Genomic DNA, 26,373 nt, shown 5'->3' with positions numbered 1-26,373 from the left:
GCAGAGCCCCGGCCTGGCTCTCCGCCCTCCCCCCGGCGCTTTGGCCACCGGGGAGAGCGGAGCCCCGGCCTGGCTCTCTGCCCTCCTCTCGGCGCTCTGGCCTGTCGGGGGAGAGCGGCCTGCGGCCGGGCTCGGCGCCCTCCCCTGCTGCGCTCCCCGCCGGGGGCGGCGGGAGGCGTTTTTGCCTGGGGCGGCAAAAAAGCCAGAGCCGGCCCTGTTCAGACCTAATCAGCTGTGGCCTGAGAACAAAGCGGTGTACAGCTATCCCTCAGCATACAGTATGGACAGGCATACCGTGTGACTCAGATGCTTGTCCAAGGCCAACTGAAAGCATCATGGAAACGGAATGTATAGCCCTATAAACCATGAGTGTTCTAGTAACAGCACTGGCTAGCTTTCAAGTGGCTTTCTGTAGAAATCAAATAACTTACTAGCAATGTTTTACTGCTATTCTTGTTCTCATAAAATTATTTAAAAATATAGGACCAAACAAGTTCCAAAAATAAAACACATTTGTTAAAGAATTATAATTTTTATTTTGTTTTAACTCATGTTAACCTAATTTCTGTAGCAGTGTTGTTCTCTGGCCGAGTCAAACACTGTGTTTCCCGCTTGTGCATTATTTAACAGCCAAGAGCATTCATTTAATTTTATTGCAGTATCCATCCCTTACCTAGCACTTTTCATCAGTAGATCTCAAAGCAATTTACAAAGAAAGTCCAGTATCATTATCTCCATTTTACAGATGGGGAAGCAGAGGCACAGAGAGATGAAGTGACTTGCCCAAGATCACCCAGCAGGCCAGTGGCAGAGCCAGGATTAGCACCCAGGTCTCCTGAGTCCCTAGTGCTCTTTTCACTAGGCAACACTGAAATGTTGCAAATTGGCTTTTGTCGAAGTAATCATATATCTGGGCACAAGGACTCCACCATCTGTGACAAGATTAAATTCTTCATGGCATCTTGAATGATTCCATTATTTGCCATTGATGCTTCTAAACTATGTGCAGCCAGATTCAAAAGCAAAAAATCACCACGAATGTGGTAAAAGTGAATATACAGCATTAACCCCAGAGCAATTATGTAGAAGTAGGCATTTAATTTTGCATGAATAAAATGAGCCCATCACACTTGACCCTGAGAGCAGGTACAGGAAAAAAAAAATGAGCCCCGGTACATTAACTAGTATTGTAAACCAACTCCTGTCCCTAAAGAGCAGATACTGCTTACGCTGAACAATAGCTTCTTCCATGAGTAATTCCATTGATTTCAAGGGACTACTCCGGGAGTAAGGTAATAGTCGTGTGGTTAAGGATGGCAGAATTTGGCCCTTAATAGACTGTATACATTTTAGCAAGACAATAATGTTCAGCAGATTGTGAGTTTTCAAATAATACCTCACAAGGCATACTTTGTATAAAATGTATCCTAGTCTTGTAAAAAGGATGAACATAAGAGTACAGACTATCACATACCCTGCTAGTGATCTGAGGCATTTCTGAGGCATTTCCTTTGCCATCGGTGTCATTTGCCCATCCCCCTCCCCCTTCCAGCTTACCCATGTTACTTTTCCTTTTGCTTGAACATGCAGTGCAGTCACTGTTGTGCTAATTTATTGTCACAGAGCCGACTAAGGCCTGGTCTACACAAGGAAATTAGGTCGGTATAACTATGTCGCTTGGGGTGTGCAAAATCCAGACCGACATAATGCCCGGGGTAGACAGCACTAGGTTGACGGGAGAATTCTCTACTGCCTCTTGGGGAAGTGGATTATGTACCCGACAGGAGAATTCCTACCATCAGCGTAGGTAGCGTCTTCACTGAAGTACTACAGCAATGCAGCTGCAGCATTTTAAGTGTAGACAAGCTCTAAGGTGCTAGAAATGAATTGTGATTTCATTGCCAGCTCAGGTAGGAGACAATGGTTTTGGGTCAGGGGAAAGCTTTGTTTAAACAAAACTTACCTTTAATATTTACAAAAGCATCAAGGAAAATGAAAAAAAAAATAACTGAAAGGTAAATTGAATGTTTATATATAATATGACACATCTGAAAGACTTTTCCACTGTGAAAAGTAATTCCTGCAACATGGAAGCGCTGCTGTCAAGACAGGTTAATTTTAAGGCCTAAGAACCATTAATTGGCTCTTATGTACAGTAGTCATTGATGTAAACATAACATAAAATGACTGTCAGTGCAACTGTAAGTTCATTCCATTTGTGAGAGAAATGTTCCTTGTACACCTCTACCTCAATATAACGCTGTCCTCGGGAGCCAAAAAATCTTACCGCGTTATAGGTGAAACCGAGTTATATAGAACTTGCTTTGATCTGCCGGAGTGTGCAGCCCCGCCCCCCCAGAGCACTGCTTTACTGCGTTATATCCAAATTCGTGTTATATCGGGTCGCATTATATCGGGGTAGAGGTGTATTTGTAAGGGATACCTCTGACCATTGTGAAACCTAAGTGTTCAGTGGTACGTGAGATGGAGTCATTCAGTATTCTCTGCGGTGATTCCTGCCTTTCATCTTCTAAACTTCCCAGTTTTAAATCGGACAATAGACATTGATTATATGGTCTCTCTTGAAAGAGCTTGGTTATAAAAGAAGACCAATTTTAAAAGCATAAGTGGTATTGAGAGATTTTTAGAAAGTGAGCTGGAGTAATTGTCACAAAAGGAAGACACTGAATAGTCTGTGAATATTGCACACAGGTGACATCAGTGGAATACATACCAAGGAACCCTCTTATGCCAGAACTGTTTCTTCCCAGGCCCACCCACAGTCATCTTTAACAAAGACCATTTATTAAAATAGATAAATATTATACATACAATGCTGACATTAACCAGTCAGTCTTCTGATGGGTGCTCATCTCTGATTCCTGAAAAAGGGCTGCTAAGGAGGGAGACAACGAGATTTAAAATGAATTAAGTTGAGGCAGGACCAGAAACAAGCGTTGCTGCTGTGGGGTGCTCTGCTGACCATCCTGTTTGTGTACATTGCTTGAAGCAGGGACTATGCCTTCCTCTGTTTTGTACAACACCAAGCATAGGACAGAGTTCCCGAGATACAATTCCTGTTTGTTATTTTGTATGTGAATTTGAAATTATATATAGAAAAAAGGCCCTTCAACCGTAAAGGGTATTTTTAAAGTATTAGAGTCAATGAAGACCTTCCAAGTGGCCCTTCATCTCTCTGACCCCAGCTGATTCTTATGAAATACCAGTCCTCACTGTTTACGATAGCTCACTGGCTGTAAGCCTGTTTTTCCTGCTCGCTGTTATCACTTTTTGCTTTCTTTTTGAAAGGCTTGGATCTTCATCGGGTGATTTTTGGAGTCTGTCGGCAAGGAGAAGTGTCAATCCTGAGCATAATCAAAGGCCTTTTTGCTTGGGAGCTAGCATCTGATCGAACTCCCATTGAAGTAAAAGCAGTCACTTCCCTCCAGCTTTCGTTAGGTTTAAGTACACCATGGTGGTAGTAGTGGTAGGCTCCAAACCTCCCAGCCCCGATGAGAGAGAACACTGTGAATCCAATTAATAAGCACTGCCTGTGTAAAATTTGGATTAACCTATTGTGTTTCCTTTTCCTTTTCTCCAGGCATCAACAATGTTAAGAGCATCTTTAGCCCCTGTGTAAGTGTTTCTTGCTGAGCTTTGCTTGGTTATCTTGTAAAGAGAGTATGTGGGAGGAGACAGCCAGTACCCAGCTGGTTACTAATGAGAATCACTTGCCTCTCTGTGTATGGTTACCAACAACTGTTGTATGTGAATGCAACGTGGCCCACACGCCTTTTGTAAACTCTTGATCTAAAGGGATCATTAACATTCCAATCTCAGCAAACTATTTTTAGCCCTGTTAATATTAGCAAAAAGAAGAACAGGAGTACTTGTGGCACCTTAGAGACTAACAAATTTATTAGAGCATAAGCTTTCGTGGACTACAGCCCACTTCTTCGGATCCGAAGAAGTGGGCTGTAGTCCACGAAAGCTTATGCTCTAATAAATTTGTTAGTCTCTAAGGTGCCACAAGTACTCCTGTTCTTCTTTTTGCGGATACAGACTAACACGGCTGCTACTCTGAAACTTGTTAATATTAGCGTTACCATACGTCCGGGTTTCCCCGGACATGTCCGGCTTTTAGGTCTTTAAATAGCCGTCCGGGGGGAATTAGTAAAAAGCTAAAAATGTCCGGGATTTCCCCCCGGACAGCTATTTAAAGACCCAAAAGCAGCTGACAGGGCAGCCACGCTGGCGGAAAGCGGTATGGGGAGCATCATGGAGCGGCCGCAAGAGGTGGGTGCGGGTGGCCCGGCTCCCCCTGCCTGGGGCTCCCCTCGCCCGCCATGGGGCGCGGGCTCCTCTGCAGCACTGCCCGCCGCGGGGCTGGGGCTCTCCCAGGGCTCTGCCCTGCATGCACCCAGCACCCCCAGGACTGCTCCTGCCTCCCCGGGCTGGCCCCAGATCCCCTCCCCCGGGGGTTGGGGTCCTGCTGCAGCTTGCGCCCCTCTGCCTCCTCCGCGGGACAGGCAGCCCCGGGGGTTGAGGCCGTGCCACCCCTTCCCCAGCTTCCCCCTCCAGCAGCCATAGCTCCCCCCCGCAACCCCCATAGTCAGCTTCTCTGCAGGCAAAGCTTGCACTATAGAAAGCATATGGGAGGAGAGCCTGCGATCCAGGGCTTCAGGAGCTGCAGCTGAGGCAGTGAGGAACAGCCCGGAGCTGCTGGGGCCAGAGCCTCTTGGCCAGCCGCCGGAGGGATCCGCTCAGCCGGGGGGGGGCCGGACTGGGCCACGCCTCCCCTCCCCCCCCCCGCCACTCCAGCTTACCTGCTGCCTGCCTGTTTCAGGCTTCCTGTGAACATTTGATTCGCAGGAAGCAGGGGAGGGGGAGGACCAGGGGGTGGAGCGTTCAGGGGAGGGGTGGAGTTGGGGCGGGGCCAGGACTTTGGGGAAGGGGCGGAGTTGGGGCAGGGCCGGGGCCCCTTGGAGTGTCCTCTTTTTCCAGAACTGCAATATGGTAACCCTAGTTAATATAGCTTGCAGCACAATATTTTACTAGCTGGCATTCAGTGGCTGTATTTTCCTTAGTTCTTATAGACAGTACAATCCTGTTGTAGTTAGGTTCCCACAAATCCAGGAGGAAAGGAAGCCCCGAGTAAGCTTAGTTGTGTGTTCCTAGAACCAAATTTGCAGTGGATTTAGTAGCTTTGTCCCTGAAGGAATAATAATTGTATGGCAAGTTTTTCTGTGATTGAATGATTTTGTCTTAAAGGGATAATGGCCCTGGGGATCTTACTATGAGTAGGAGCAGTTTTAGCAGAAAATGTATATTTCAGTACTCAGAACAAAAACAGTTTAATGAAAGCAACTTTTAAAAAAGTCACCATTCCCTTGCAGTGTGTGCCAAGAAGCAGTATTGTGCTTGTGTATGTGAACAGAATGCAACCTTCACTGGCAATGCATATTACATTTGCCAGTTGATTTTCTCTGTCCAGCCTGAGCAAAATGTACCTAGTAAACAAACTAGAAATGGTGAAAAACCCAGTATTAAAAATCCTTTGAGTTCTAGTATTCTAAACTGATGTTAGTAGTCGAAGGAAAGAAGTCAAAAAATTGTGGGATTTATTTTCCTTTTAAAAGGAAGGACACATGCAAGTGCTTTTTTGAAACCAGATTTGCTCTCTTCACTTACCTCACTTCAGTGAAGGAGTTCGACGTGGTTTTAATAAATGTCTGGTTTCCTATCTGCCATGTAGGAAAATGCAGGAAGTGCCATTGTTACCTTCTTTGGATTATGAGAAGCTGAAGAAAGATCTGATCAGCGGGAGTGATCGTCTTAAAGCTTTCTTATTGCAGGCTCTGCGCTGGGTAAGTGAGATGGTCTCACTACAAGTGAAGAAGGATCTCGTGCTACTGGCATAGGCCTTTTCTGAAGAGCTGGAGCTAAAATCTAATTTTCAGACAAGACGGCTCACATCTGGAGAGAGCTGTCTTCCTCCAGAATAGGGTATGCGGGGGGCAGAGAGAGAATGCAGAGGCTTCTCTGCTTGCATTTCAGTCAATGACACTTGCTGAGGCTCTGAGGGAAGTGCAGGAGGTGCCTTGTGAATTCCGTCTGTGGCCTTTCTGAGTGGTGAAGGCCAACTGGAAGATTTCGGAACCTTCATTGCAATGATGCCTGAGGGCGGGTAAGGGGTCCTTTTGTTTCATTGGGCATGTCTACACTACAAAATTAAGTTGACTTACATTAAGTTGATGTACAGCCACCACCATAATTACAGCGGTGGTTCACGTCCACACTTGCTCCTTCTTTTGGTGGTATGTGTCCTCACCAGGAGCACTTCCATTGGTTGAAGTGGGACACTAATAGCTGGCCCCGGACAGCCCTGGGGTTCACAGCTGGCCCCCTCTCCCCGCCCTGGTGCTGAAAGCCTGAGCTATCAGTGCTGTGGCAGCGGGTCCTAGCTGTGAGCTTGCACCCAGCTCAGGCTGTCAGTGCCAGCAGGGGGCTGGGGAGGGCTCCACTTGGGGCTGACAGCCAACAGGCGATGTAAGTAATGTAGTGTCTAACCAGACGCTGTGTTTCCCTAGCTACTTTGACATAAACACTATGGCTCTCGTGGCGGTGGAGTTATGTCAGTGTAGTGGGCCACTTACTTGGGCAGAAACAGCATTGTAGTGTACACACTGACATAATTAGGTGGATGTAAGCTGCCTTACGTTGACCTAACTCTGTAGTGTAGACCAAGCCAAAGAAATGATTGTGTGTCTTTGTTCAAGAAAAACTCTCTCTCGATAGGGCAATAATTGGAGAGAAACTGCCTATATCTCGAATCTTCCGTTTTGGGGGGAAACTGTAAGCATATTCTAGCAAAACTTTGAAGGTGGCAACAAGAATCTTTTAACTTCATGCCACGGAAGAGGGGAAGCTAATGGAGGGATTCAAAAGGAAGGCTGACATGGGCAAAATGACAGGCAAGAAAGATGATCCTATAAACCAGGTAGATGCAGTGTAAACTTTCACACCCTATCTTGCTAATGACTTGAGCCCTGTTGTGGGTCTCTTCCCTGTCTATCTTACCAGGTCAGTCCTGTGCAGATGCTGACAGAGTCTGAATGAGTTTTGTGGCTGGCCACTGAGCTGAGAGCACTAAATTCATTTCACTTGCTGTCAGACCTCAAAGTTGAATTCATCCTCTATGTGAGAGGAGGATTAATTCTCCACAAATAATTCTCCCAGACACTCGCTCACATTAGCATTAATTTATGTGAATGATTAATTTGCCACACCCCCTCCCCCATTTTTATAGCGCTTGACGACGTCTCATCCCGGTGAGCAGAGAGACACCGTCCTGCAGGGTTATATCAGCAATGACCTACTGGATATCCACAACAGTAACCAGGTCAGCAAGAGTAGATCTTACTCTGGTTTGTGTGTGATATTATTGATTTTTATAATGTGCTGATCAGTAAACTCTGTCTATTACAACATACAAATAATTAAACAGATTTGTACATGATCTGTTGGGTTGAGACACACATTTCAGAATACACTGACCACTAACACAGACTCTCTGTCAGGGGAAGGGTTGGTCTGTCTGTTTTTGGGAGCTGACCTTTTTCATCTTAATTGCTATGTTGTGGGATGACCTCTTAACAGTGGTCCATAAGCCAAAATATGACATTTATCATTTATGCAGTAGGAGGGCCCAGTCCTGCTAGGCCTTGAGTACCCTCGACTCCCATTGAGGTCAGTGGGATGCACACGGTACTCACAGGAGATGCTAATTACCTCATAGACCAGGCCCTGAAACAGTTTCTATAAGTGATTCTGTGGGATCAGTTTGCTGAAATACTAGGTGTGTGTCTCTGTGGTTAGTGTTGTGCTGTGTTGTGTTACTAGAGTTCTTAATTTAGGTTTATACTGCATGCGAGTGTGTAGTACTTGTGGAGACATGGAAGTTCATTAATGCATTGAGGGCTTGTCCCTGCGGCAGTTGAAATCGATGGCAATTATACCATTGACTTACTTCAGTAGGAACAGGATCAGATCCTAACACAGGAGCTTGGCTCTCACTTGTGTGACTTGTCACAGGAGAATGACTCACTCGATAAATCTTTTTTGAGTAAATTATGGATTGTAAGAGGATACACTAAATTCATTTCTCTTGTGACCCAGAATAAGAATTAAACTAGGATTTAGTTCTTACGATGTACATACAATATATCCTTTTATGCAGCAGCTGTAATCACATTTTAAAATTCAGTAAATTCAGCACTTATAACTTTTCTTTCGCAGAATGCTCTAGCCTGCATATTGATTGGAAGGGGTCCTCAGTGATTGATAATCCAGCTGGGGTCATTAACAAAGTCATGACTTTTATATTTATTGATGATAATTAATTTTATCCAGAGTAGCAGTTTCATTCTTTATCTCTTTGATGCCATGGGTCTAATTTTCAAGATGTAAGCCCATTGTCCTCATCAGGATGCATTTGTTGCCTCTACAGGTACCCTAGAAATCATAGAAATGTAGTGTTGGAAGGGACATCAAGAGGTCATCTAATCCAGTGGTTCTCAACCAGGGGTATGCGTACTCTGGGGGGTATGCTGAGGTCTTCCAGGGGGTACATCAGCTCATTTAGATATTTGCCTAGTTTTACAACAGGCTGCATAAAAAGCACTGGTGAAGTCAGTACAAACTAAAATTTCATAGACGGTGACTTGTTTTATACTGCTCTATATATTATAGGCTGAAATGGAACTACAATATTTATGTACCTTTTGACTTATTTTATAATTATATGGTAAAATGAGAAAGTCAGCAATTTTTCAGTAATAGCACTTTTGTATTTTTATGTCTGATTTTGTAAGCAAGTAGTTTTTAAGAGAGGTGAAACTTGGGGTACGCAAAACAAATCCGACTCCTGAAAGGCGTACAGTAGTCTGGAAAGGTTGAGAACCACTGATCTAGTCCATGTCTTCCCCAGCCCCATGCTGAGACATGGCAAGTATACCTGGACCATCCCTGACGGTGTTTGTCAAATATTCTTTAAAACATCCAAGGAGTAGGATTCCATCACCTTCCTGGGTAATTCGTTCCTGTGCTTACCTATCCTTATCATTAGAAAGATTTTCCTAATATCTAACCTAAATCTCCCTTGCTGCAAACTAAGCTGATTACTTCTTATCCTACCCTTGGTGGAAATGGAGAATAATTGATCACTGTCTTCTTTGTACTTTTTACATATGTAAAGATTTATCGCGTCCCCTCTCAGTCTTCTCGTCTGTAGACTAAACATGCCCAGTTCTTTCAACCTTTCCTCATAGGCCATGTTTCTAAACCTCTTACTTTGCACTTGTCTTTATTGAATTTCATCTTACTGATTTCAAACCAATTCTCCAGTTTATCAAGATCATTGTGAATTCTGATCATGTCCTGCCAAGTGCTTGCAAGCCCTCTGAGCTTATCATCTCCAGATTTCAGGAGTATACTCTCTAGTCCATCATCCAAGTCACTAAGGAAAATATTGGATAGTACTAGATCCAGGACAGACCTGTATGGGACCACACTTGATATGTCCTCCCAGTTCAATAGCAAACCATTGATAACTACTCAGTGAGGACTTTTTTTCATCCAATTGTGCACCTACCTTATTATAATGTTATCTAGACCGTATTTCCCTAGTTCAGGGGAATATGTTCAGACCAGGGCCGCCCGGGGGGGGGGGGGGGGGGGGAGCAAGTGGGGCAATTTGCCCCGGACCCCGCAGGGGCCCCCACGAGAGTTTTTCGGGGTCCCTGGAGCGGGGTCCTTCATTCGCTCCGGGGGCCCCGGAAAACTCTCGCGGGGCCCGGGTCCCCGGAGCTTCTTCGGCGGTGGAGGGAGGTCCTTCCACTCCGGGACCCACTGCCGAAGTGCCCCGAAGACCTGCGGCGGGGGGTCCTTCCACCCCGGGATCCGCCAGCCCCCGCCGCCGAAGACTCCAGGCCCCCTGAATCATCTGGGCGGCCCTGGTTCAGACTTTTTGTTAATGGTTCCCTTGCACGTAAACATGCTAATAGCTGTCAAACAGCAAATGTCCCTATTCCAAGTAGTATTATTGCTTAGTCAGAAATGAACAAAACCCCTACAAAATAATTGTTTTATTCAAAGAAGCTAACTTTATTAATTTGAGTTTAGTTAACTTAATTTCCTTTTCTAGGGTGCTGCTTCATTATGACTTTACCCTGCACATCAAAGCTTGTTCTATTTTGTTACCACACCTTTTTCACCCATACAACTGGAAGATTAAAGTCAAGTTGGCAACTTGTTAATATGCTTTTGTTTGTACAGTTCTGATATTTGCTTTGCGTCATTTATAATGCCTTTAAACATTTCATAAGCCTGTGCTAGAATTTTCTAGCTTTATTTATTTTGATAAATGTTTGCTTTCTCTTGCAGCGAAATGTGCTAAAATTGCTACATTCCAAGAGTGAGGTGGTCCGACAGTACGTGGCGAGGCTTATCAATGCTTTTGCTTCGCTGGCAGAAGGTAAGAGATGCACTGAAAAGGGCTGGACTCTTCATGTACCTTGGCGCATTATAAGAACTTTATTGTCTTTATGTGTGGAAATTTAAATACATCCTTCTTCTGGGCGTTCATTGTCCTTTGTTATATTTGTCCAAGGTTGAGAATTGTCAGTGTCGGTACAGTTGCCACAGTTTATTTCAGCTTTTGTTATTTCACCTTTTATAGTGTGTGGTCTTTGTCATGGGCAGCCGGTGAACCGGCAGCTGGGGGAGGCTAGCCTGTGGCCAGCCCCGCCCCACCCCCCGCCCAAAGACCGTCTCCCTTCCCCCGTCGGAACACCCCCTTTCCCCCGGCCGCCAGCGCCAGGTGGGACAGCGATGTGCAGCCTGCCCTATCCTCCCGGCCCGAGTGCTGGGCAGGTGGGCCAATGGCACGCGAGCAGCCCCTCCCCCCCAGCCCCCAAGCGCCAGGCGGGTGGGCAGCCCCAGTGCCTCCAGTCCCCCCTCCCCCAAGCACTGCCTGGGCTGGGGCCAAGGGGGCAGGGCAAGCAGGAGCCGGAGGGGGCTCGGGGAGGAGTGTGGTTGGGGCCACTCTGGGCTGTTTGGGAAGGCACTGCCTTTCCCAGCCTATGCGCCATGCCTCCCATGGTCTCTGTAGGCTGTTAACCGTAGGTTTTCTAATTTCCACACTATACATTATCATTGTTATGTCTTCAGTCCCTTCATGGGGTAGTGAAGTGTGCTCTTCAGCCACAGTAGTTGTGCATCTTGTAGAATCAAACCTGTAACTGTTCCCATCTTGCATCATTAATGTTCTGAAAATGCACATTTAAAACAGCTACCCAAAAAAACTGCCGTGATCAAAGACTACTGCAGAGAGTCCCAGCCACTGGGTTGTGTGCTAGTACTGATACAGCAGATTTTTGTATCTGGTACTTACCCTCCCCTTCTCTACCTTGACGAACCTCTGTGCATCACTGCTGCTCGATTAGTTGCATACTAAACTATGATGGAGCTTTGCTCCAAACCTTGGTCTCTCAGACTGGGATTTCCAAAGGGGCCTATTAGAGCTACGTACCCAACCGCCATTAAAAATCAATAGGAACTGGACACTTAACTTTCTTAGGCCCCTTTGGAAATCCAAAACTTAAGCGTCAGATCACCCTGAGCAATATGGTAAAAAGTACATAGTTGAATGAGAGGTAGCAAGGTCTGGCTAGTATGGCCAAAGTAATGGCTTGGTCAGCTGGTACAGTTGCCCCAAATGGGTGGAAGCCATCTTAAAAGTGATGTGTTTTGTGCAGATTGTGGGTTTCTACTGAGGGTTTCTACTGCCTTGTTAGAGAGAGAAAGTTGGCTCAAGCCATCTTTCTTTACAAAAGGGGAGGGAGGCTCTCTTTCGTGGGCTGATATCTCACTGTCTATTCTTTCATCACTGTTTGCACCAGGTCGGCTCTACCTTTCCCAGAACCCAAAGTTGCTGCGAGTGCTGGAGGAAAGGCTGAAAGCTGAAGACAAGGATTCCCTTACACGGGAGAATGTTCTGGGGGCTTTGCAGAAATTCAGCCTCAGGTGATGACAGCTCAGCAGGCAGTGGTGACAGCAGGAAGGGAAATGCAGACTAGGCAGGCTCTGTTCAGGGAGGAAAGAAGAGCACTTCATTTTTGTACAACAGTCATCAGAACCCACTGTGGCTGATGAAAGAAGTGCCATTGATAACTTGAGGAGGCCCCAACTCTGCTGGCAGAATTGGTCTGATTTCTTAGCAATTGTCAGACTCAAGTGAATTTATGCACATTAATGTCTGTGCATTTTAATATGTATTTTTAATTGCACAACCTCATTGAAACTATATCAGGACAGCTCCCTTATCCTGAAAGTCCCAAAAATCTATTCAGGGGCAAGAAAAACTGAGTTCTCATTCAGTTATCGGCAAAGGGTGGGATCAGGGTTTGCCCTCTCTGCACAGAATTAGCTAGTTTTCATCCTCGACCTTTGAGTCTGGAGCCATCCATTCAGACACTGTCTCTCCTTTGGCTTTTGTGAAAGCACCTCTAGCTTAGAAAATGTGCTGCCAGTGTCTCCTGCAGTGAATTTCTCACGGGACTGGAGGAAGGTAGATGATGTCACACCCTCCTGAGTCAGTCACACTCCATCTAAGTCCCTCAGAAGAGCAGCAAGGAATCAGTCTTGCATAATTACAAGAGATGTTCGGTCTCTCTTTTAAATCAGGATTAAAAGTTTGCCTTTGAAGATTGTGGGTTTGTTTTTGTTTGTTACATTTGTCTCGTTTAAAACTTGACTGGAGAAAACATTTGAATATACCATAAGGGAGAGATCCTACACTGGACCCCTGAGATGGGGAAGATGAGACTAAACACATTTTCTTTCATTCGAGATTTTATGGTATCGGGCAAATTGTTTCCTGTACCATGCTGCTTGGAATCCCAGCCAGAAAAAAAAAATCAGATGCCATTCTTAGAGAAAAAGAGCTTTCTGTAAATGCAGTTATGAAGAATACAGGGGAATTTATAAAGTATTCTTTTGGCATTAAGCATGTTATGATGCAATAGGCTGCAGAGAATTTAAAATGATATATTTTTCACACTAGTATTTAATCTTGTGGACTGCTACAGATACCCCATATGAAGACATTTTTCTTTGTATCAAATGTTCCCCAGGTCCATGCCACAAACCCACTTGGCAATCCATGAGTGCAGCAATCTTCTCTTGGGGTGGCTATCTGGATTAATTGCCTGGCCTTTTAATAATAATAGGAATACATATTTTTTGTTCATTGAAGATTATTTTTGGTCGACCTGTGAATTAGGCTTAAAGTGCCATGGACATTAGATAAAATGTAGGTAATGAGCTCTTCAGCACTAAGTTTCCACCAGTGAAACATCATCTTGTAGTAATCCAGGCTCAGACACCAGGTAAAAGGAGTTCATAGAATCATACAATCATAGTATATGAGGGTTGGAAGGGATCTCAGGAGGTCATCTAGTCCAACCCGCTGCTCAAAGCAGGACCAATCCCCAACTAAATCATCCCAGCCCGGGCTTTGTCAAGCCGGGCCTTAAAAACCTCTAAGGAAGGAGATTCCACTACCTCTCTAGGTAACCCATTCCAGTGCTTCACCACCCTCCTAGTGAAATAGTGTTCCCTAATATCCAACCTAAACCTCCCATACTGCAACTTGAGACTGTTACTTGTTGTTCTGTCATCTGCTACCACTGAGAACAGCCGAGCTCCATCCTCTTTGGAACCCCCTTTCAGGTAGTTGAAAGCAGCTGTCAAATCCCCCCTCATTCTTCTCTTCTGCAGACTTCTGCAGAGTTCTGCATCCTGGTTTGAATTTCTGGTGAATGTCTTGCCTTGCCAGGGAACAGACAGCCTTGTAGTTAGCAGAACCTTCACATATTCAGTGTGGTATTGTATAGGGGGTAACTCTGTGTGAGAAGAGAGTTAAAGGAACCAAGAATCTTTCCAGGGAAAAGAGCAAATAAGATTAAGGAATGATAATATTGGGGGTGGGAATCAGCTTTCCTTGCATCTCCTCCCACAGACATAGCTACTGCTGCATGTTGGGGTGGCGTGATTAAGTCAACGGGAGAGCTCTCTCCTGTCGGCTTACAGCAACTACACTAGAGAGCTTACAGCGGTGCAGCTGCAAGCTCTCTAGTGTAGCCGTAGCCTACATAAGTCTTCACACCCTACAGGTGTCTCTCTTCACTTCTTCGGGTTTTATTAATGCTCTAGTTTGCCTGTGCCAAAAAGTGTAATTTACACTCTTGTTGGAGGGCCAACATGTAGGATGTAGGAGAAGTAGTGTTTTACTGCACTCTTATTTGAAATAAATATATCCAGTATAAAATGTATTTGTTTTATATCCTAGACGTGCCTTGCAGACGGCTATGATCAATGACGGGCTCATTTTCTGGCTGGTTGATGTGCTAAAGGATACGGATTGCCTGTCAGATTACACGCTGGAATATTCTGTCGCCTTGCTCATGAATCTTTGTCTCAGGAGTTCAGGTCATTTCCAGTTACAGATGTGATTTTCTGCTGGGAAATGGGTGGGAAAAACCCTGACCTTGAACCTTTCATACTGAAATTATTGAGGGCTTTCGAGTGATTTTGCTTTGTCTGTTTTTATCAAGATTTATCTGTGTTAGATGGCCCCCACCACTGTAGAATCTGAGCTCCATAAATGGTGCTTTTGATCAGGTATCTTTTCCAACCTGCTTTGAAACAAAATCCACGCCTTGTGAGGAGTCAAAACTCACCTTCTCGCTGGAGTTTGGCTTGTTACCAAAGAAATTAAATTAGTGTTCAGCTCAGTCCTCCCCTGGCTTGTCTGTACCTAGGGTTTTTCCCCTCAGAACTGCTCTATCTACACCTAGGTCCTCTCTGTAGAGAGCCACTCCCACTTTCCTTTATATACGGGTGATGTAAGGAGCCACCCACCTCACTGAGTCAGCAAAACCCATATAACCCCTTCCCAGCATGTTCATCACCTAATAGGATGGAGTGTTTCAAGCAAAAACAGTCTGCCTGCTACAGGGCTAGTATGAGTTACCTGATTTCTGACTGGCTGAAGCAAACAATATGCCTGTTTATAAAAGCCAGTTAGAATTGAACTATTCAATAATGCAATACGGCCCAATCCTCACCTTGCAGGATTGGACCCATAGCGCTCAACAGTCCTCTTACGACACAGAGATCCCCACGATAGTATAATGATACAGTTTGTGACCCAAGGAGTTTACGATCTTAAAAGATTTTAATAATAAAAAAAAAGGGGGTGGAGTTAAATCTAGACAAGTAAACAATAGCCCTCAATTGGCATCATCAAAGTGATATCTTTGTTAAACTGTTGTGGGATCAATGTCTCAGACTTTGAAAGTAAATATTTTGGAACACGTACCTGTCTAAAACCAGAGTAACTCCATTGACTTCAGTAGCGTTATTCTGAGAACAGAATTTAGTCCATTGCATATTGCATTGTATTAATTTTTAGGAAAGAAAGAAGAGTTTGGTTCTTTTAATTTCCTTTTCTGTATTCAAAAAAAAAATTATGCCTCTGCAGGGAAGAAAATGTGTGCGAAAGTTGCGAACCACGTGCTCAAAGTTCTCTCTGATCTCCTTGGCCATGAGAACCATGAGGTACTTGTACAACGAATATTCCCCTGTTTGGGCAAGGGAAGGGTAAAGCTGATGATTTAAAAAAAAAAAAAAAAAGTTGTGTTTTGCTTGGTCCTTTGCTATTGTACCCTGGCAGTAAATCACATGGAATTTCAGTAAAGTTCATAGTCCTGTAAACTCATCTGGGCTCAGTGAACGCTGTGGGTTTTTTTCCCTAGAGATTTTGTTGTCTCTCTTCAACCGTATGATTAGTAATTTGAAAATGAATGTTCTTCTTCGAGTGCTTGCTCATATCCATTCCATTAGGTGTGCGCGCGCCGCGTGCACGATCGTCGGAGAATTTTCTACCCTAGCAACACCGGCGGGTCGGCTGTGGAGCCCCCTAGAGTGGCGCCTTCATGGCGCTGAATATATACCCCAGCCGACCCGGCGCCCCCTCAGTTCCTTCTTACCGCCCCTGACGGTCGTTGGAACTGTGGAGCGCGGCGTAGCTGTTCTCCACTCTCCCTAGCTTATCCAGTTATTCACAGTTATAGTTATAGTTCTAGTTGTTTATAGTTATATAGTTGGTTATTCACTTGTTTATAGTTGTTATATAGTTAAAGGGGATTCAGGGGGTTGTCTCCCCCTTTTTCCCCGGCCGCGTGGCCGGGCTCATGCCCAAGGCTCCCGGCTTCAAACAGTGCGCCTCCTGCGCTAAGCCTATGCCAACAAGCGATCCGCACGACTCGTGTCTGAAGTGCCTGGGAGAGTCCCATCAAACAGATAAGTGCAAGATCTGTAAGGCCTTCAAACCGAGGACCAAGAAGGAGCGGGACTTTCGACTCCGGCAACTCCTTATGGAGGCGGCACTTAGCCCGGACGCTCCATCGGCGCGTCAGGCCCCGGCACCTAGCACCTCGGTGCGCAGTGCCCCGGCGGCACCGACCACGTCGGACAAGCCTCCACGGCACCGGACCTCATCGGCACCGCACTCACAGCAAGTGCCTCGGCGCCGTTCATTATCCCCGGGACATAAAAAATCCCATAAGGCGGGGACCTCAGTGCCGAAGACGCCGGCTCCCCCGGTGCCGGGGGTAGAGCCGCGTCCACCTGTGGAGCACCGAAAACAGGTGCCTCCAGCACCGTCGACTCCGGCTCCGAGGCCGTTGAGTCCGGTGCAGACAGAATCACCACCGAGACCGGCGGTGATACAGTGCCTCCCGTCGACACCGGAGACCTTCGCGACGGCGAGAGACTTGATCGCCCTCACGGAGCCGGCACCGCCCCAACCACCGGCACCGTCGGCACCGTTGACTCGCCCGGTCCAATCTAGGGGAAAACCTGCCTTGATGCGCCCTCCATCGCAAGGGCTGGAACCACGGCACCGGTCGAGGTCCCGAAGCAGGTCCCCACGCCGCTCGCAGTCCCGGCGCCGGATATCACCTCGGCACCGGTCGTACTCGCGGCCAAGATCATCGCGGCACCGCTCTACATCTCGGCACCGTTATGATCGTCGGCACCGATCAACGTCGAGACGTAGTTCTCGGCACCGGTACGATCGACGTTCGACGTCGAGAGGCCGCTCCCGGCACCGGGCCTACTCCAGGTCATCGTCTCGATCCAGGTCCGACTCCCGGCACCGGCGAGGTCGCCGGCACCGCGTAGAGATAGAATATCTCTAGACCAGCACCGTACGGCACCGTATCCCACGGGATTCGTCTCGGCGCAGTTGGCACCGCCATGGCCATCGAGATCGGTGTCTCGCTCCTCTGAGGACTTGTCAAGATCGGCATACCCCCCTCAGGGGCAAACCGGGGAGCAAGATTTAGGCCATTGGCAAGAGGGAGCAGAGGACCCTGACCATGGCCCATCTCACTGGTCGTTCTGGACCCCGTGGGCATACCACCAGGCGCAAGGGGCTCCAACAACCTCTCGCTCGGGTCACTCTGATACAAGGGCCCCAGAGTCCACCATCTCTCGCCCTCCTCCAGGGGGCATGGAGGCCTCTGTATCTGCACCACCTGACGTCCCGGACCCAAGGGCAGGTGATGCTCCGACCCAGGAACAGGGAGACCAGGATCCTCCCCTGGATCCCTTACCACCAGAGGCATCTTCCTCTTCCTCTCCGGATGAGGCAGTGGCGGGCACGTCGTGCACAGGTCCACCCCCAATAGATCTTCGGGCTCATCAGGACCTGTTACGTAGGATGGCCCGTAACATGGACCTACAGACGGAGGAGATAGTGGAGGTGCAGGACCCCATTGTAAATATCCTCGCGGCGGATGTCCCATCAAGAGTGGCGTTGCCCCTGATCCGCACGATCCAGGCGAATGCAACTACGATATGGCAAACCCCTGCCTCTATCCCACCTACAGCGAGAGGGGTGGAAAGAAAGTACTTTGTCCCTTCCAAAGACTACGAGTACTTGTATACCCATCCCCAGCCGTGTTCACTGGTGGTGTCATCAGTGAATGCAAGGGAGCGCCACGGTCAACAAGCTGCAGCGCCCAAATCAAAGGAGGCTAAGCGACTCGATTTGTTTGGCCGTAAAGTTTATTCAGCTGGAGGGCTGCAACTTAGAGCGGCTAACCAGCAGGCGCTCCTGAGCCGCTACAACTTTAATTCCTGGAACTCTATGGGGAAGTTCAAGGAATTGGTTCCCCAAGAGTCCAGGGAAGAGTTTGGGGCCTTGGTTGAGGAGGGTAAGAAGGTGGCTCGGACCTCCTTACAGGCCTCCCTGGACATAGCAGACTCGGCCGCGAGAACCCTGGCCGCAGGTATCGCTATGCGAAGGACCTCCTGGCTCCAAGTTTCGGGTTTGCCCCCTGAATTACAGCAAACCCTACAGGATTTGCCCTTTGAAGGACAGGGGTTGTTCTCGGAGAAGACGGACTCTCGATTGCAGAGCCTCAAGGACTCCAGGACAATCATGCGCTCCCTGGGGATGCATGTTGCGGGTCCCCAGCGCAGACCATTTAGGCCCCAGCCTCAACGTTTTTAACCCCCTCCACCTCATCAGAGACAGGACCCTGCCAGAAAGCGAGGGCGAGGTGGTAGGAGAAGATGGGCTGGCCCTCAACCCGGTCAGAACCAGGGGCCACCAAGACCACCTTCAGGTCCTAGACAGAACTTTTGAAGGTGCGGTCGAGGACGGCGCCCCAGTCATCCCCCAGGATCCAGCCCCCTCCTTTCGGGATCGCCTCTCCCACTTCCACCGTGCTTGGTCCCTTATAACTTCGGACCGTTGGGTCCTCCGCACGGTGGAGGGGGGATACGCTATCCAGTTTTCTTCTATCCCCCCCTCCCACCCCCCCTCCACGTCCCTCTTCAGGGACCCTTCTCACGAGCAACTTCTTATACAGGAGGTTTCTACGCTCCTGGCCATGGGGGCCATAGAGGAGGTTCCGATAGAGTTAAGGGGCAGGGGATTTTATTCCCGTTACTTCCTGATCCCCAAGTCCAAAGGAGGTCTGCGGCCCATCTTGGACTTGCGCGGACTCAACAAATTCGTAGTAAAGTTGAAGTTCCGCATGGTCTCTTTGGGGGCCATTATCCCTTCCCTCGATCCTGGAGACTGGTTCGCCGCCCTCGACATGAAAGACGCTTACTTTCATATCGCAATTTACCCGCCTCACAGACGCTTCCTGCGATTCGTGGTAAGCAGAGTGCACTATCAATTTGCAGTCCTTCCCTTCGGCCTATCCTCGGCCCCAAGAGTGTTCACGAAATGTATGGCTGTTGTGGCAGCGTACCTTCGTCGACAAGGGATACAGGTGTTCCCGTACCTAGACGACTGGCTGGTACGCGGTCGCACCAAAGAGCAAGTTCGAGATCATGTCCACATAATAGTGCACACATTCAACAAGTTGGGCATCCTTCTCAACAAGGACAAATCCACTCTAGAACCTACCCAGAGAATAGAATTCATCGGCGCAGTCCTAGACTCCAGACGTGCACAAGCCATCCTGCCAGACAACCGCTTTTGTACCATCACGAGCCTCATTCAAGGGCTCAGGGCCTTCCCAACTACCACGGTGAGGTCGTGCCTCACCCTACTGGGTCACATGGCTTCCTGCACGTACGTAACCAGGCATGCCAGACTTCGGCTTCGCCCACTCCAGACCTGGGTGTCATCGATATACCGCCCACATCGGGACAGCCTGAACATGGTGGTCACGATCCCGAACTCGATCCTGACCTCCCTCACCTGGTGGCTAGATCACAATGTGGTTTGCGAGGGGATGCCATTTCACGCACCACAACCCTCTCTGCAACTGGTTACAGACGCTTCATCTCTGGGTTGGGGCGCCCACCTCAACGAACACCATACTCGGGGCCTGTGGACTGCATCTCAGTTAGCCCTGCACATCAATGTTCGGGAACTGATGGCGGTGCGCCTGGCGTGCCAGGCATTTCTCAATCTCCTACGTGGCCGTTGTGTGTTAGTTCTCATCGACAACACCACGGCCATGTTTTACATCAACAAGCAAGGAGGAGCACGTTCGTCAATTCTATGCCAAGAGGCCATTCACCTGTGGGACTTCTGCATCGCCCACTCAATCCATCTTACGGCATCGTTCCTCCCTGGAGTCCAGAATACTTTAGCGGACCGACTCAGCAGGTCTTTTCAGACGCACGAGTGGTCCATCCGTCCGGACATCATACATTCCATCTTCCAGAAGTGGGGGTTTCCCCAGATAGACCTGTTTGCATCTCGAGACAACAGGAAGTGCCACGTGTTCTGCTCCCTACAAGGTCGAGCTCCGGGCTCCCTCTCGGATGCGTTTCTCCTTCCCTGGAAAGACCACCTGTTCTATGCCTTCCCTCCGTTTCCTCTGGTCCACAAGGTACTGCTCAAATTGCGCAGAGACCAGGCACAGGTAATTCTGATCGCTCCAGCGTGGCCGAGACAACATTGGTACACCACACTGTTGGAACTCTCGATTCGGACACTGATCCCGCTTCCATTATGTCCGGATCTCATCTCTCAGGACCACGGCCGACTGCGTCACCCCGACCTGCATTCTCTTCACCTCACGGCGTGGCTGCTCCATGGTTCTCCCAGACAGAACAACAATGCTCACTATCGGTCCAACAGATTCTGTTGAGCAGTAGGAAGCCCTCAACACGAGCCACGTATTTGGCCAAGTGGAAGCGGTTCTCCTGTTGGTGCGAACAACGAGCCACGTCCCCACTACAGGCACCTATTCCTCTCATATTGGAATATCTCCTCTCCCTAAAACAGCAGGGGTTGGCGATATCTTCAATTAGAGTTCACCTGGCCGCTATATCAGCCTTTCACCCAGGGGAACTCGCGTCCTCGGTATTCTCTAACCCGATGGTCGTTAGATTCCTCAAGGGCTTAGACCGGATGTACCCACAACAACGTCAGCCCGTCCCGACGTGGGACCTTAACCTGGTTCTCTCCAAGCTCACAGGTCCTCCATTTGAGCCACTGGCCACCTGTTCACTTTTGTACCTATCCTGGAAGACAGCCTTCCTCGTAGCCATCACCTCAGCAAGGCGCGTTTCTGAACTCAGGGCGCTTACATCCGAGCCCCCTTATACAGTTTTCCATAAGGATAAAGTGCAGCTTCGTCCACATCCTGCCTTTCTCCCTAAGGTGGTTTCTCCATTTCATATCAACCAGGATATATTTCTCCCGGTCTTTCATCCTAAACCACATGCTACTCGCCAGGATCAACGTTTGCATTCTCTGGACGTACGCAGGGCCCTGGCTTTCTATATTGACCGCACAAGGCACTTTAGGAAGACGACGCAACTCTTCGTTGCAGTGGCCGACCGAATGAAAGGCTCACCGGTCTCCTCACAACGCCTATCCTCCTGGATTACGTCTTGCATCCGGACTTGCTATGACCTGGCAGGTGTCTCAGCACCGCACCTCACCGCTCACTCCACGAGGGCCCAAGCTTCCTCGACTGCTTTCCTGGCACAAGTTCCGATCCAGGATATTTGTAGAGCGGCGGTTTGGTCATCAGTCCACACGTTTACAGCTCACTATGCACTAGTGCAGCAGTCCAGGGACGATGCTGCATTCGGATCAGCGGTTTTGCACACAGCAATGTCTCACTCCGACCCCACCACCTAAGTTGGGCTTGGGAGTCACCTAATGGAATGGATATGAGCAAGCACTCGAAGAAGAAAAGACGGTTACTCACCGTTGTAACTGTTGTTCTTCGAGATGTGTTGCTCATATCCATTCCAAACCCGCCCCCCTTCCCCACTGTCGGAGTAGCCGGCAAGAAGGAACTGAGGGGGCGCCGGGTCGGCTGGGGTATATATTCAGCGCCATGAAGGCGCCACTCTAGGGGGCTCCACAGCCGACCCGCCGGTGTTGCTAGGGTAGAAAATTCTCCGACGATCGTGCACGCGGCGCGCGCACACCTAATGGAATGGATATGAGCAACACATCTCGAAGAACAACAGTTACAACGGTGAGTAACCGTCTTTTTGGTAGCGGTGTGGTTATCACATTTCAGACTGTAGGTTCCTGGGATTATTTTAAAGTAATCTAAAACCAAATCTTTCCAAGCCTTACGACATCAGGAGATATAAAACTATTTGCGATGCAGACCATATGCAAAGCATCAGGTGCAAACAAGTCACCTCCACCAATATTTCTTTCTTTCTTTTTTTTTAAAGAATACTATAAAAATAGCTGGATGGCCCTAAGCATTCAACTCCAAATATCTCTCCATCTGCTGCTTCATGTGGGCTGCCTTTTTACGCTTAATGATCTCAGTTCCTTTTCTTTTCCCAGAAACACTTATGTGATGGCTTGCCACATCATGCAACCCTGGGGCAGAATGCTAATAATAACAGCTTACTTTTATCTAGTACCTTTCATCTCAAAGGGTCCCGTTAGACACCGCCCCTTGTTATACATCATTACTTCATCCACCTCTGGGATGGATTGAGATCTCTGGTTAACTGCACACAGCAAGACAAAACAGCAGTTCAGGGCAGGCGAAAGTGGATACAGCATTTGCCTTCAGTGTGAATTGTAAAGGAAGTGTGGGGAGGCAGAATGTCATTTATCAGAATGGGAATTTGGGCCAGGACATCAGGGCTCAGTCCCATGGAAAATTGCTTGGAACCTTTGATGAACACCAGTGGCCAGGCCGACAGTTTTATATCCCATTCTGCATTTAAACATTTTTTTATTTTTTTACCTTATTGAAACTGAAAGTAGAAACAATTTCCCTGAGCAACTTGTGTGTTTCTTCCATGTTTTATAAAAATTCACGGTGTGATGTGGCTCAGCACCTCTCTGTACTACTTTATTTTAATTAAGATTCGTCTTGGGAGGCTTTGGTTGGATTATATTGTTAGCCTCGTTTTTGTGACCAATGTGAATTTGAAGGTGGTTTGTACAGTGCATGGTGATGTCCACTTACGGCCCAGTTCTGCACCATTTAAGTCAATAGACGTTTTGCCATTTAAGGGCAGCAGGATGAGGCCCTTAAATGATGGTAGTGTTTTCTGAAGTTTATAGAACTCAAACTAGTAGTCTAGATCTAGATATACTATGTTATAATTATTGACAATCTGTCCTGTGCAAAAGAGATTCCTCATGGGTTTTTAAAGTAGATGCGTAGAACAGTGGGACCCAACCCTCTTCATCATGAGAGGCAACTTTGGTTCATAGTAGGTAGTTCGTTGCATATACTTGCACTATCTGGACCTACCTACAAAAATTCTTCTAACAAAATCAAGTGATAGGGTCTGAAGAAGAGACCTCTGTGATCTTCTGGGTCACCTCTTGTCTCGAGAAGTTTCAGATATGACGTTAGCTTAGCTTACTTTTCCTTAAAGCTATCTAATACCGCCATGACAGTAAACAAACCCAACAAGTCTTGCCAAGAACGGTGTTTAGGACCTTCACATATTTCTTGCATTCTTGGTCTAAATCTACATGAGCCACATTGCTTATATTCTTCAAGCAGAGTGCAGAAATCCGTGGAATCCACATGTAGCTAAACTTGGCCCCCACACAAAGCTCCTAATTACCAGCTGGCCTTCTGATCACCTTCCCAAAAGTTCACTGATCACCAAGTGGCATTATCCAAAGCAGGGAGACTTTTGTGTGAGTGGGCTGCAGGCATCAGATTCCATGCATATGGCTCAGTGAATGGCTCCTTTCCACCTACGCTTCGCCTGGCAGGTAGAATTCAAGAGTTGGAATAATTAAAAATGGACTGACCATTGGCACCTTTTCTTCCTTCTCAGATACAGCCATATGTGAATGGAGCGCTGTACAGCATTCTTGCTATCCCTTCCATACGAGAAGAAGCCAGAGCAATGGTAAGGAACATCGGATTATACAGAGAAAAGAAATGAGAAGAAACTGATTGAGTAAGGAAGTAACATATCTACATAATCGTTTTTCTGACACCCACACTGCAAACCGTGCTGTAAATGCTTATTTGGAGTTCTCATCTTACTTCTGCAACGCCTCCCCTCCCCATATGTAATTTCATTAAAGTAACTGTAGGTAATGTTAAATATTCCATTATTCTCTGGGCTGTGTCACAGAGTATGTCATTTTATTTTGGGGAGCTATTGGGCCAATTCCACCTTGATGCAAGCCGGTCTGACGTGACTGCAGTCAGTGGAGTTGCATCCACTTACACCCAGGCTGAGTTTGGATCACTGTTTCCTATTGACTACTACAAAGCTGTGTGGTCCGGGCTGAGCCGCTCCATCCATTACAAAGTGGTCTGTGAGAAATTGTAGCCAAAATGGAACTGCTGGATGTTCTGAAAGAGGGAATTTGCCATCCCTGTAGCTGGTGATGATGAAGGAATTGAGGTGATGAATGGTCTCCTGCAGAGTTGGCACTATCTTTTGGAGGAGATAACAATGCACCATGGCAAGCCAGCAGGGAGAGGCTTGTATCTAGTCTAATTTGCACTTGCTCACATTGTCCGTTTTATTATGTGAAATCAATTTAAATGTAAACCTTGGCAGCATGTCTCCTTTCCTGTCATTCTTATCTTACAATGTCTATTCAAAAGGCATCTCTGAAGACTCCGTTTTCGGCTTTTTCGTGTTTAAATGTTTGGATTAAAAATAGCTGTTCATTATCGGCTCTTCCAGCGTTAGCTGGGGAAGGTGATACCTCATTAAATAATACTTGTAATAATTAGGATGAGAGGCCACTTCCCTGCATCTGGAAGATTCCTAAGGAATAGCCTGTACTGGCGATCTATTTTAAAGGACAACTTGGGGTTGATTTTTCAGAGTCAGGAGGAGTTGGACACCTTTGAAAATCTCCCCCTTAATACACACAATTTATGTGTGTGGGTGTCTCCCATGTATTCACATATCCGGTGGGGTTAGCAGGTCGCTAGTCTTCTACCCATTGTGGTATCCACCTAAGGGGAAGGGACAGGGCTTGGATTTCAAGGGTTTTGTCTAAATTAGGATTTAAAGGTGCTATTTTCGAACATGTTAGCTACCACGATCCAACTCACATGTTTGAAAAAGCAAACGTAGACAAGGCGGTGTAGATTTTAACACATGCTAAGCTGATCATGTTAACCCATAGGCTGCCTCGAGGCTTTAACTTGACAGGTTTAGCTTGTGCGGAAGGCAGACTTTTCAAATGTTAGGTTTTCTCTTTATGTACAGTGCTACAGCGGTGCAGTTGTAATGGTGCAGCTGCATCTCTTCTAGCACTTTAGTGAAGATGCCACTACCCTGACGGGAGCGCTTCTCCCATCTGCATGGTAGCTCTGTTGGCTAGAGAAGCTCTCCTGTTGTGCTGTATCCACAGGGTTAGGCTGGTGTAACTGCATCACTCGGGTGTGGATTTTTCACATCCCTGGGTGACTGAGGGCATGGCTACACTTGCAGCTGTACAGCGCTGTGAGTTAAACCCGCCTTTGTACAGATGAGTACGGAAAGCGCTGCAGTCTGTCCACACTGACAGCTGACAGCGCACTGGCGTGGTCACATTTGCATCGTTTGCAGTGGCATTGGGAGCGGTGCATTATGGGCAGCTATCCCAGCATTCATGTGGCTGCAACGTGCTTTTCAAAAGGGGTGGGGTGGCGTGGAGTGTGACAGGGAGTATGTGTGGGTGGGGGAGAGAGTGGTTTTTGGGGTGCTGAGAGTGTGTCAGCACCCCGCCTTGCAAGTTCCGACCCCCCTGCCCCACCTGCTTCTCATTCACTCACTCAAAGCAAACAGCAAAATGTTTGCGTTTTCTCTCTGGTACGGAGCTTTGAAATGGCACTTCCTCATTCCTGGAGCCGATCACAACAATGAGAAGAGTGGCCACTTGATAAGGGGGTAAGGGGATTATCACAGTGCAGCAAGGCGCTCCTCGTTCACTGACACCCGGGAGTTGTAGCCACTATGGCCTTGGCTACACTGGCAATTCACAGCGCTGCACTTGTTGCGCTCAGGGGTGTGAAAAAACACCCCCCCGAGCATACCGAGTGCAGCGCTGTAAAGCACCAGTGTAATCAGCGCCTGCTGCAAGCTATTCCCCTCGGAGAGGTGGAGTACTTGCCGCGGCAGCACTGTGAATCCGCGAGTGTAGCCAAGGCCTACGCTGCTGTAGCCAGGTAGATACAGCGCTGTACGTGCCTTGCCAGTGTGGACGGGGAGTGAGGTACAGCGCTCTGGGCAGCTTTATTGCGCTGTAACTCGCAAGTGTAGCCAAGGCCATAGTTATACCGATATAGGAATGTAGTGTAGACC

At 47.7% G+C, this 26,373-nt stretch overlaps 1 protein-coding gene across 5 annotated transcripts in view; it reads left to right on the top strand.

Annotated features, from left to right (window-relative positions):
• ARMC9 (armadillo repeat containing 9) overlaps nt 1-26,373 on the top strand; it is a 113,729-nt gene that overhangs the window by 50,394 nt on the left and 36,962 nt on the right. For 4 of the 5 annotated variants that reach the window (XM_054040353.1, XM_054040355.1, XM_054040354.1 and 1 more), the window contains 8 exons: nt 3,602-3,636; nt 5,756-5,867; nt 7,310-7,402; nt 10,444-10,534; nt 11,961-12,084; nt 14,411-14,550; nt 15,605-15,681; nt 23,893-23,967. In XM_054040353.1, the coding sequence (XP_053896328.1) occupies nt 3,602-3,636; nt 5,756-5,867; nt 7,310-7,402; nt 10,444-10,534; nt 11,961-12,084; nt 14,411-14,550; nt 15,605-15,681; nt 23,893-23,967 (747 nt within the window). The remainder of the gene's footprint in view (nt 1-3,601; nt 3,637-5,755; nt 5,868-7,309; nt 7,403-10,443; nt 10,535-11,960; nt 12,085-14,410; nt 14,551-15,604; nt 15,682-23,892; nt 23,968-26,373) is intronic. The other variant, XM_054040356.1, reaches the window with a different exon arrangement.

The sequence above is a fragment of the Malaclemys terrapin genome, chromosome 9 (genome assembly GCF_027887155.1).
Source record: "Malaclemys terrapin pileata isolate rMalTer1 chromosome 9, rMalTer1.hap1, whole genome shotgun sequence".
Lineage (NCBI taxonomy): Eukaryota > Metazoa > Chordata > Testudines > Emydidae > Malaclemys > Malaclemys terrapin.
Note: the sequence above shows the minus strand (reverse complement) of the source record. Positions and strands in the feature narration are given on the sequence as shown.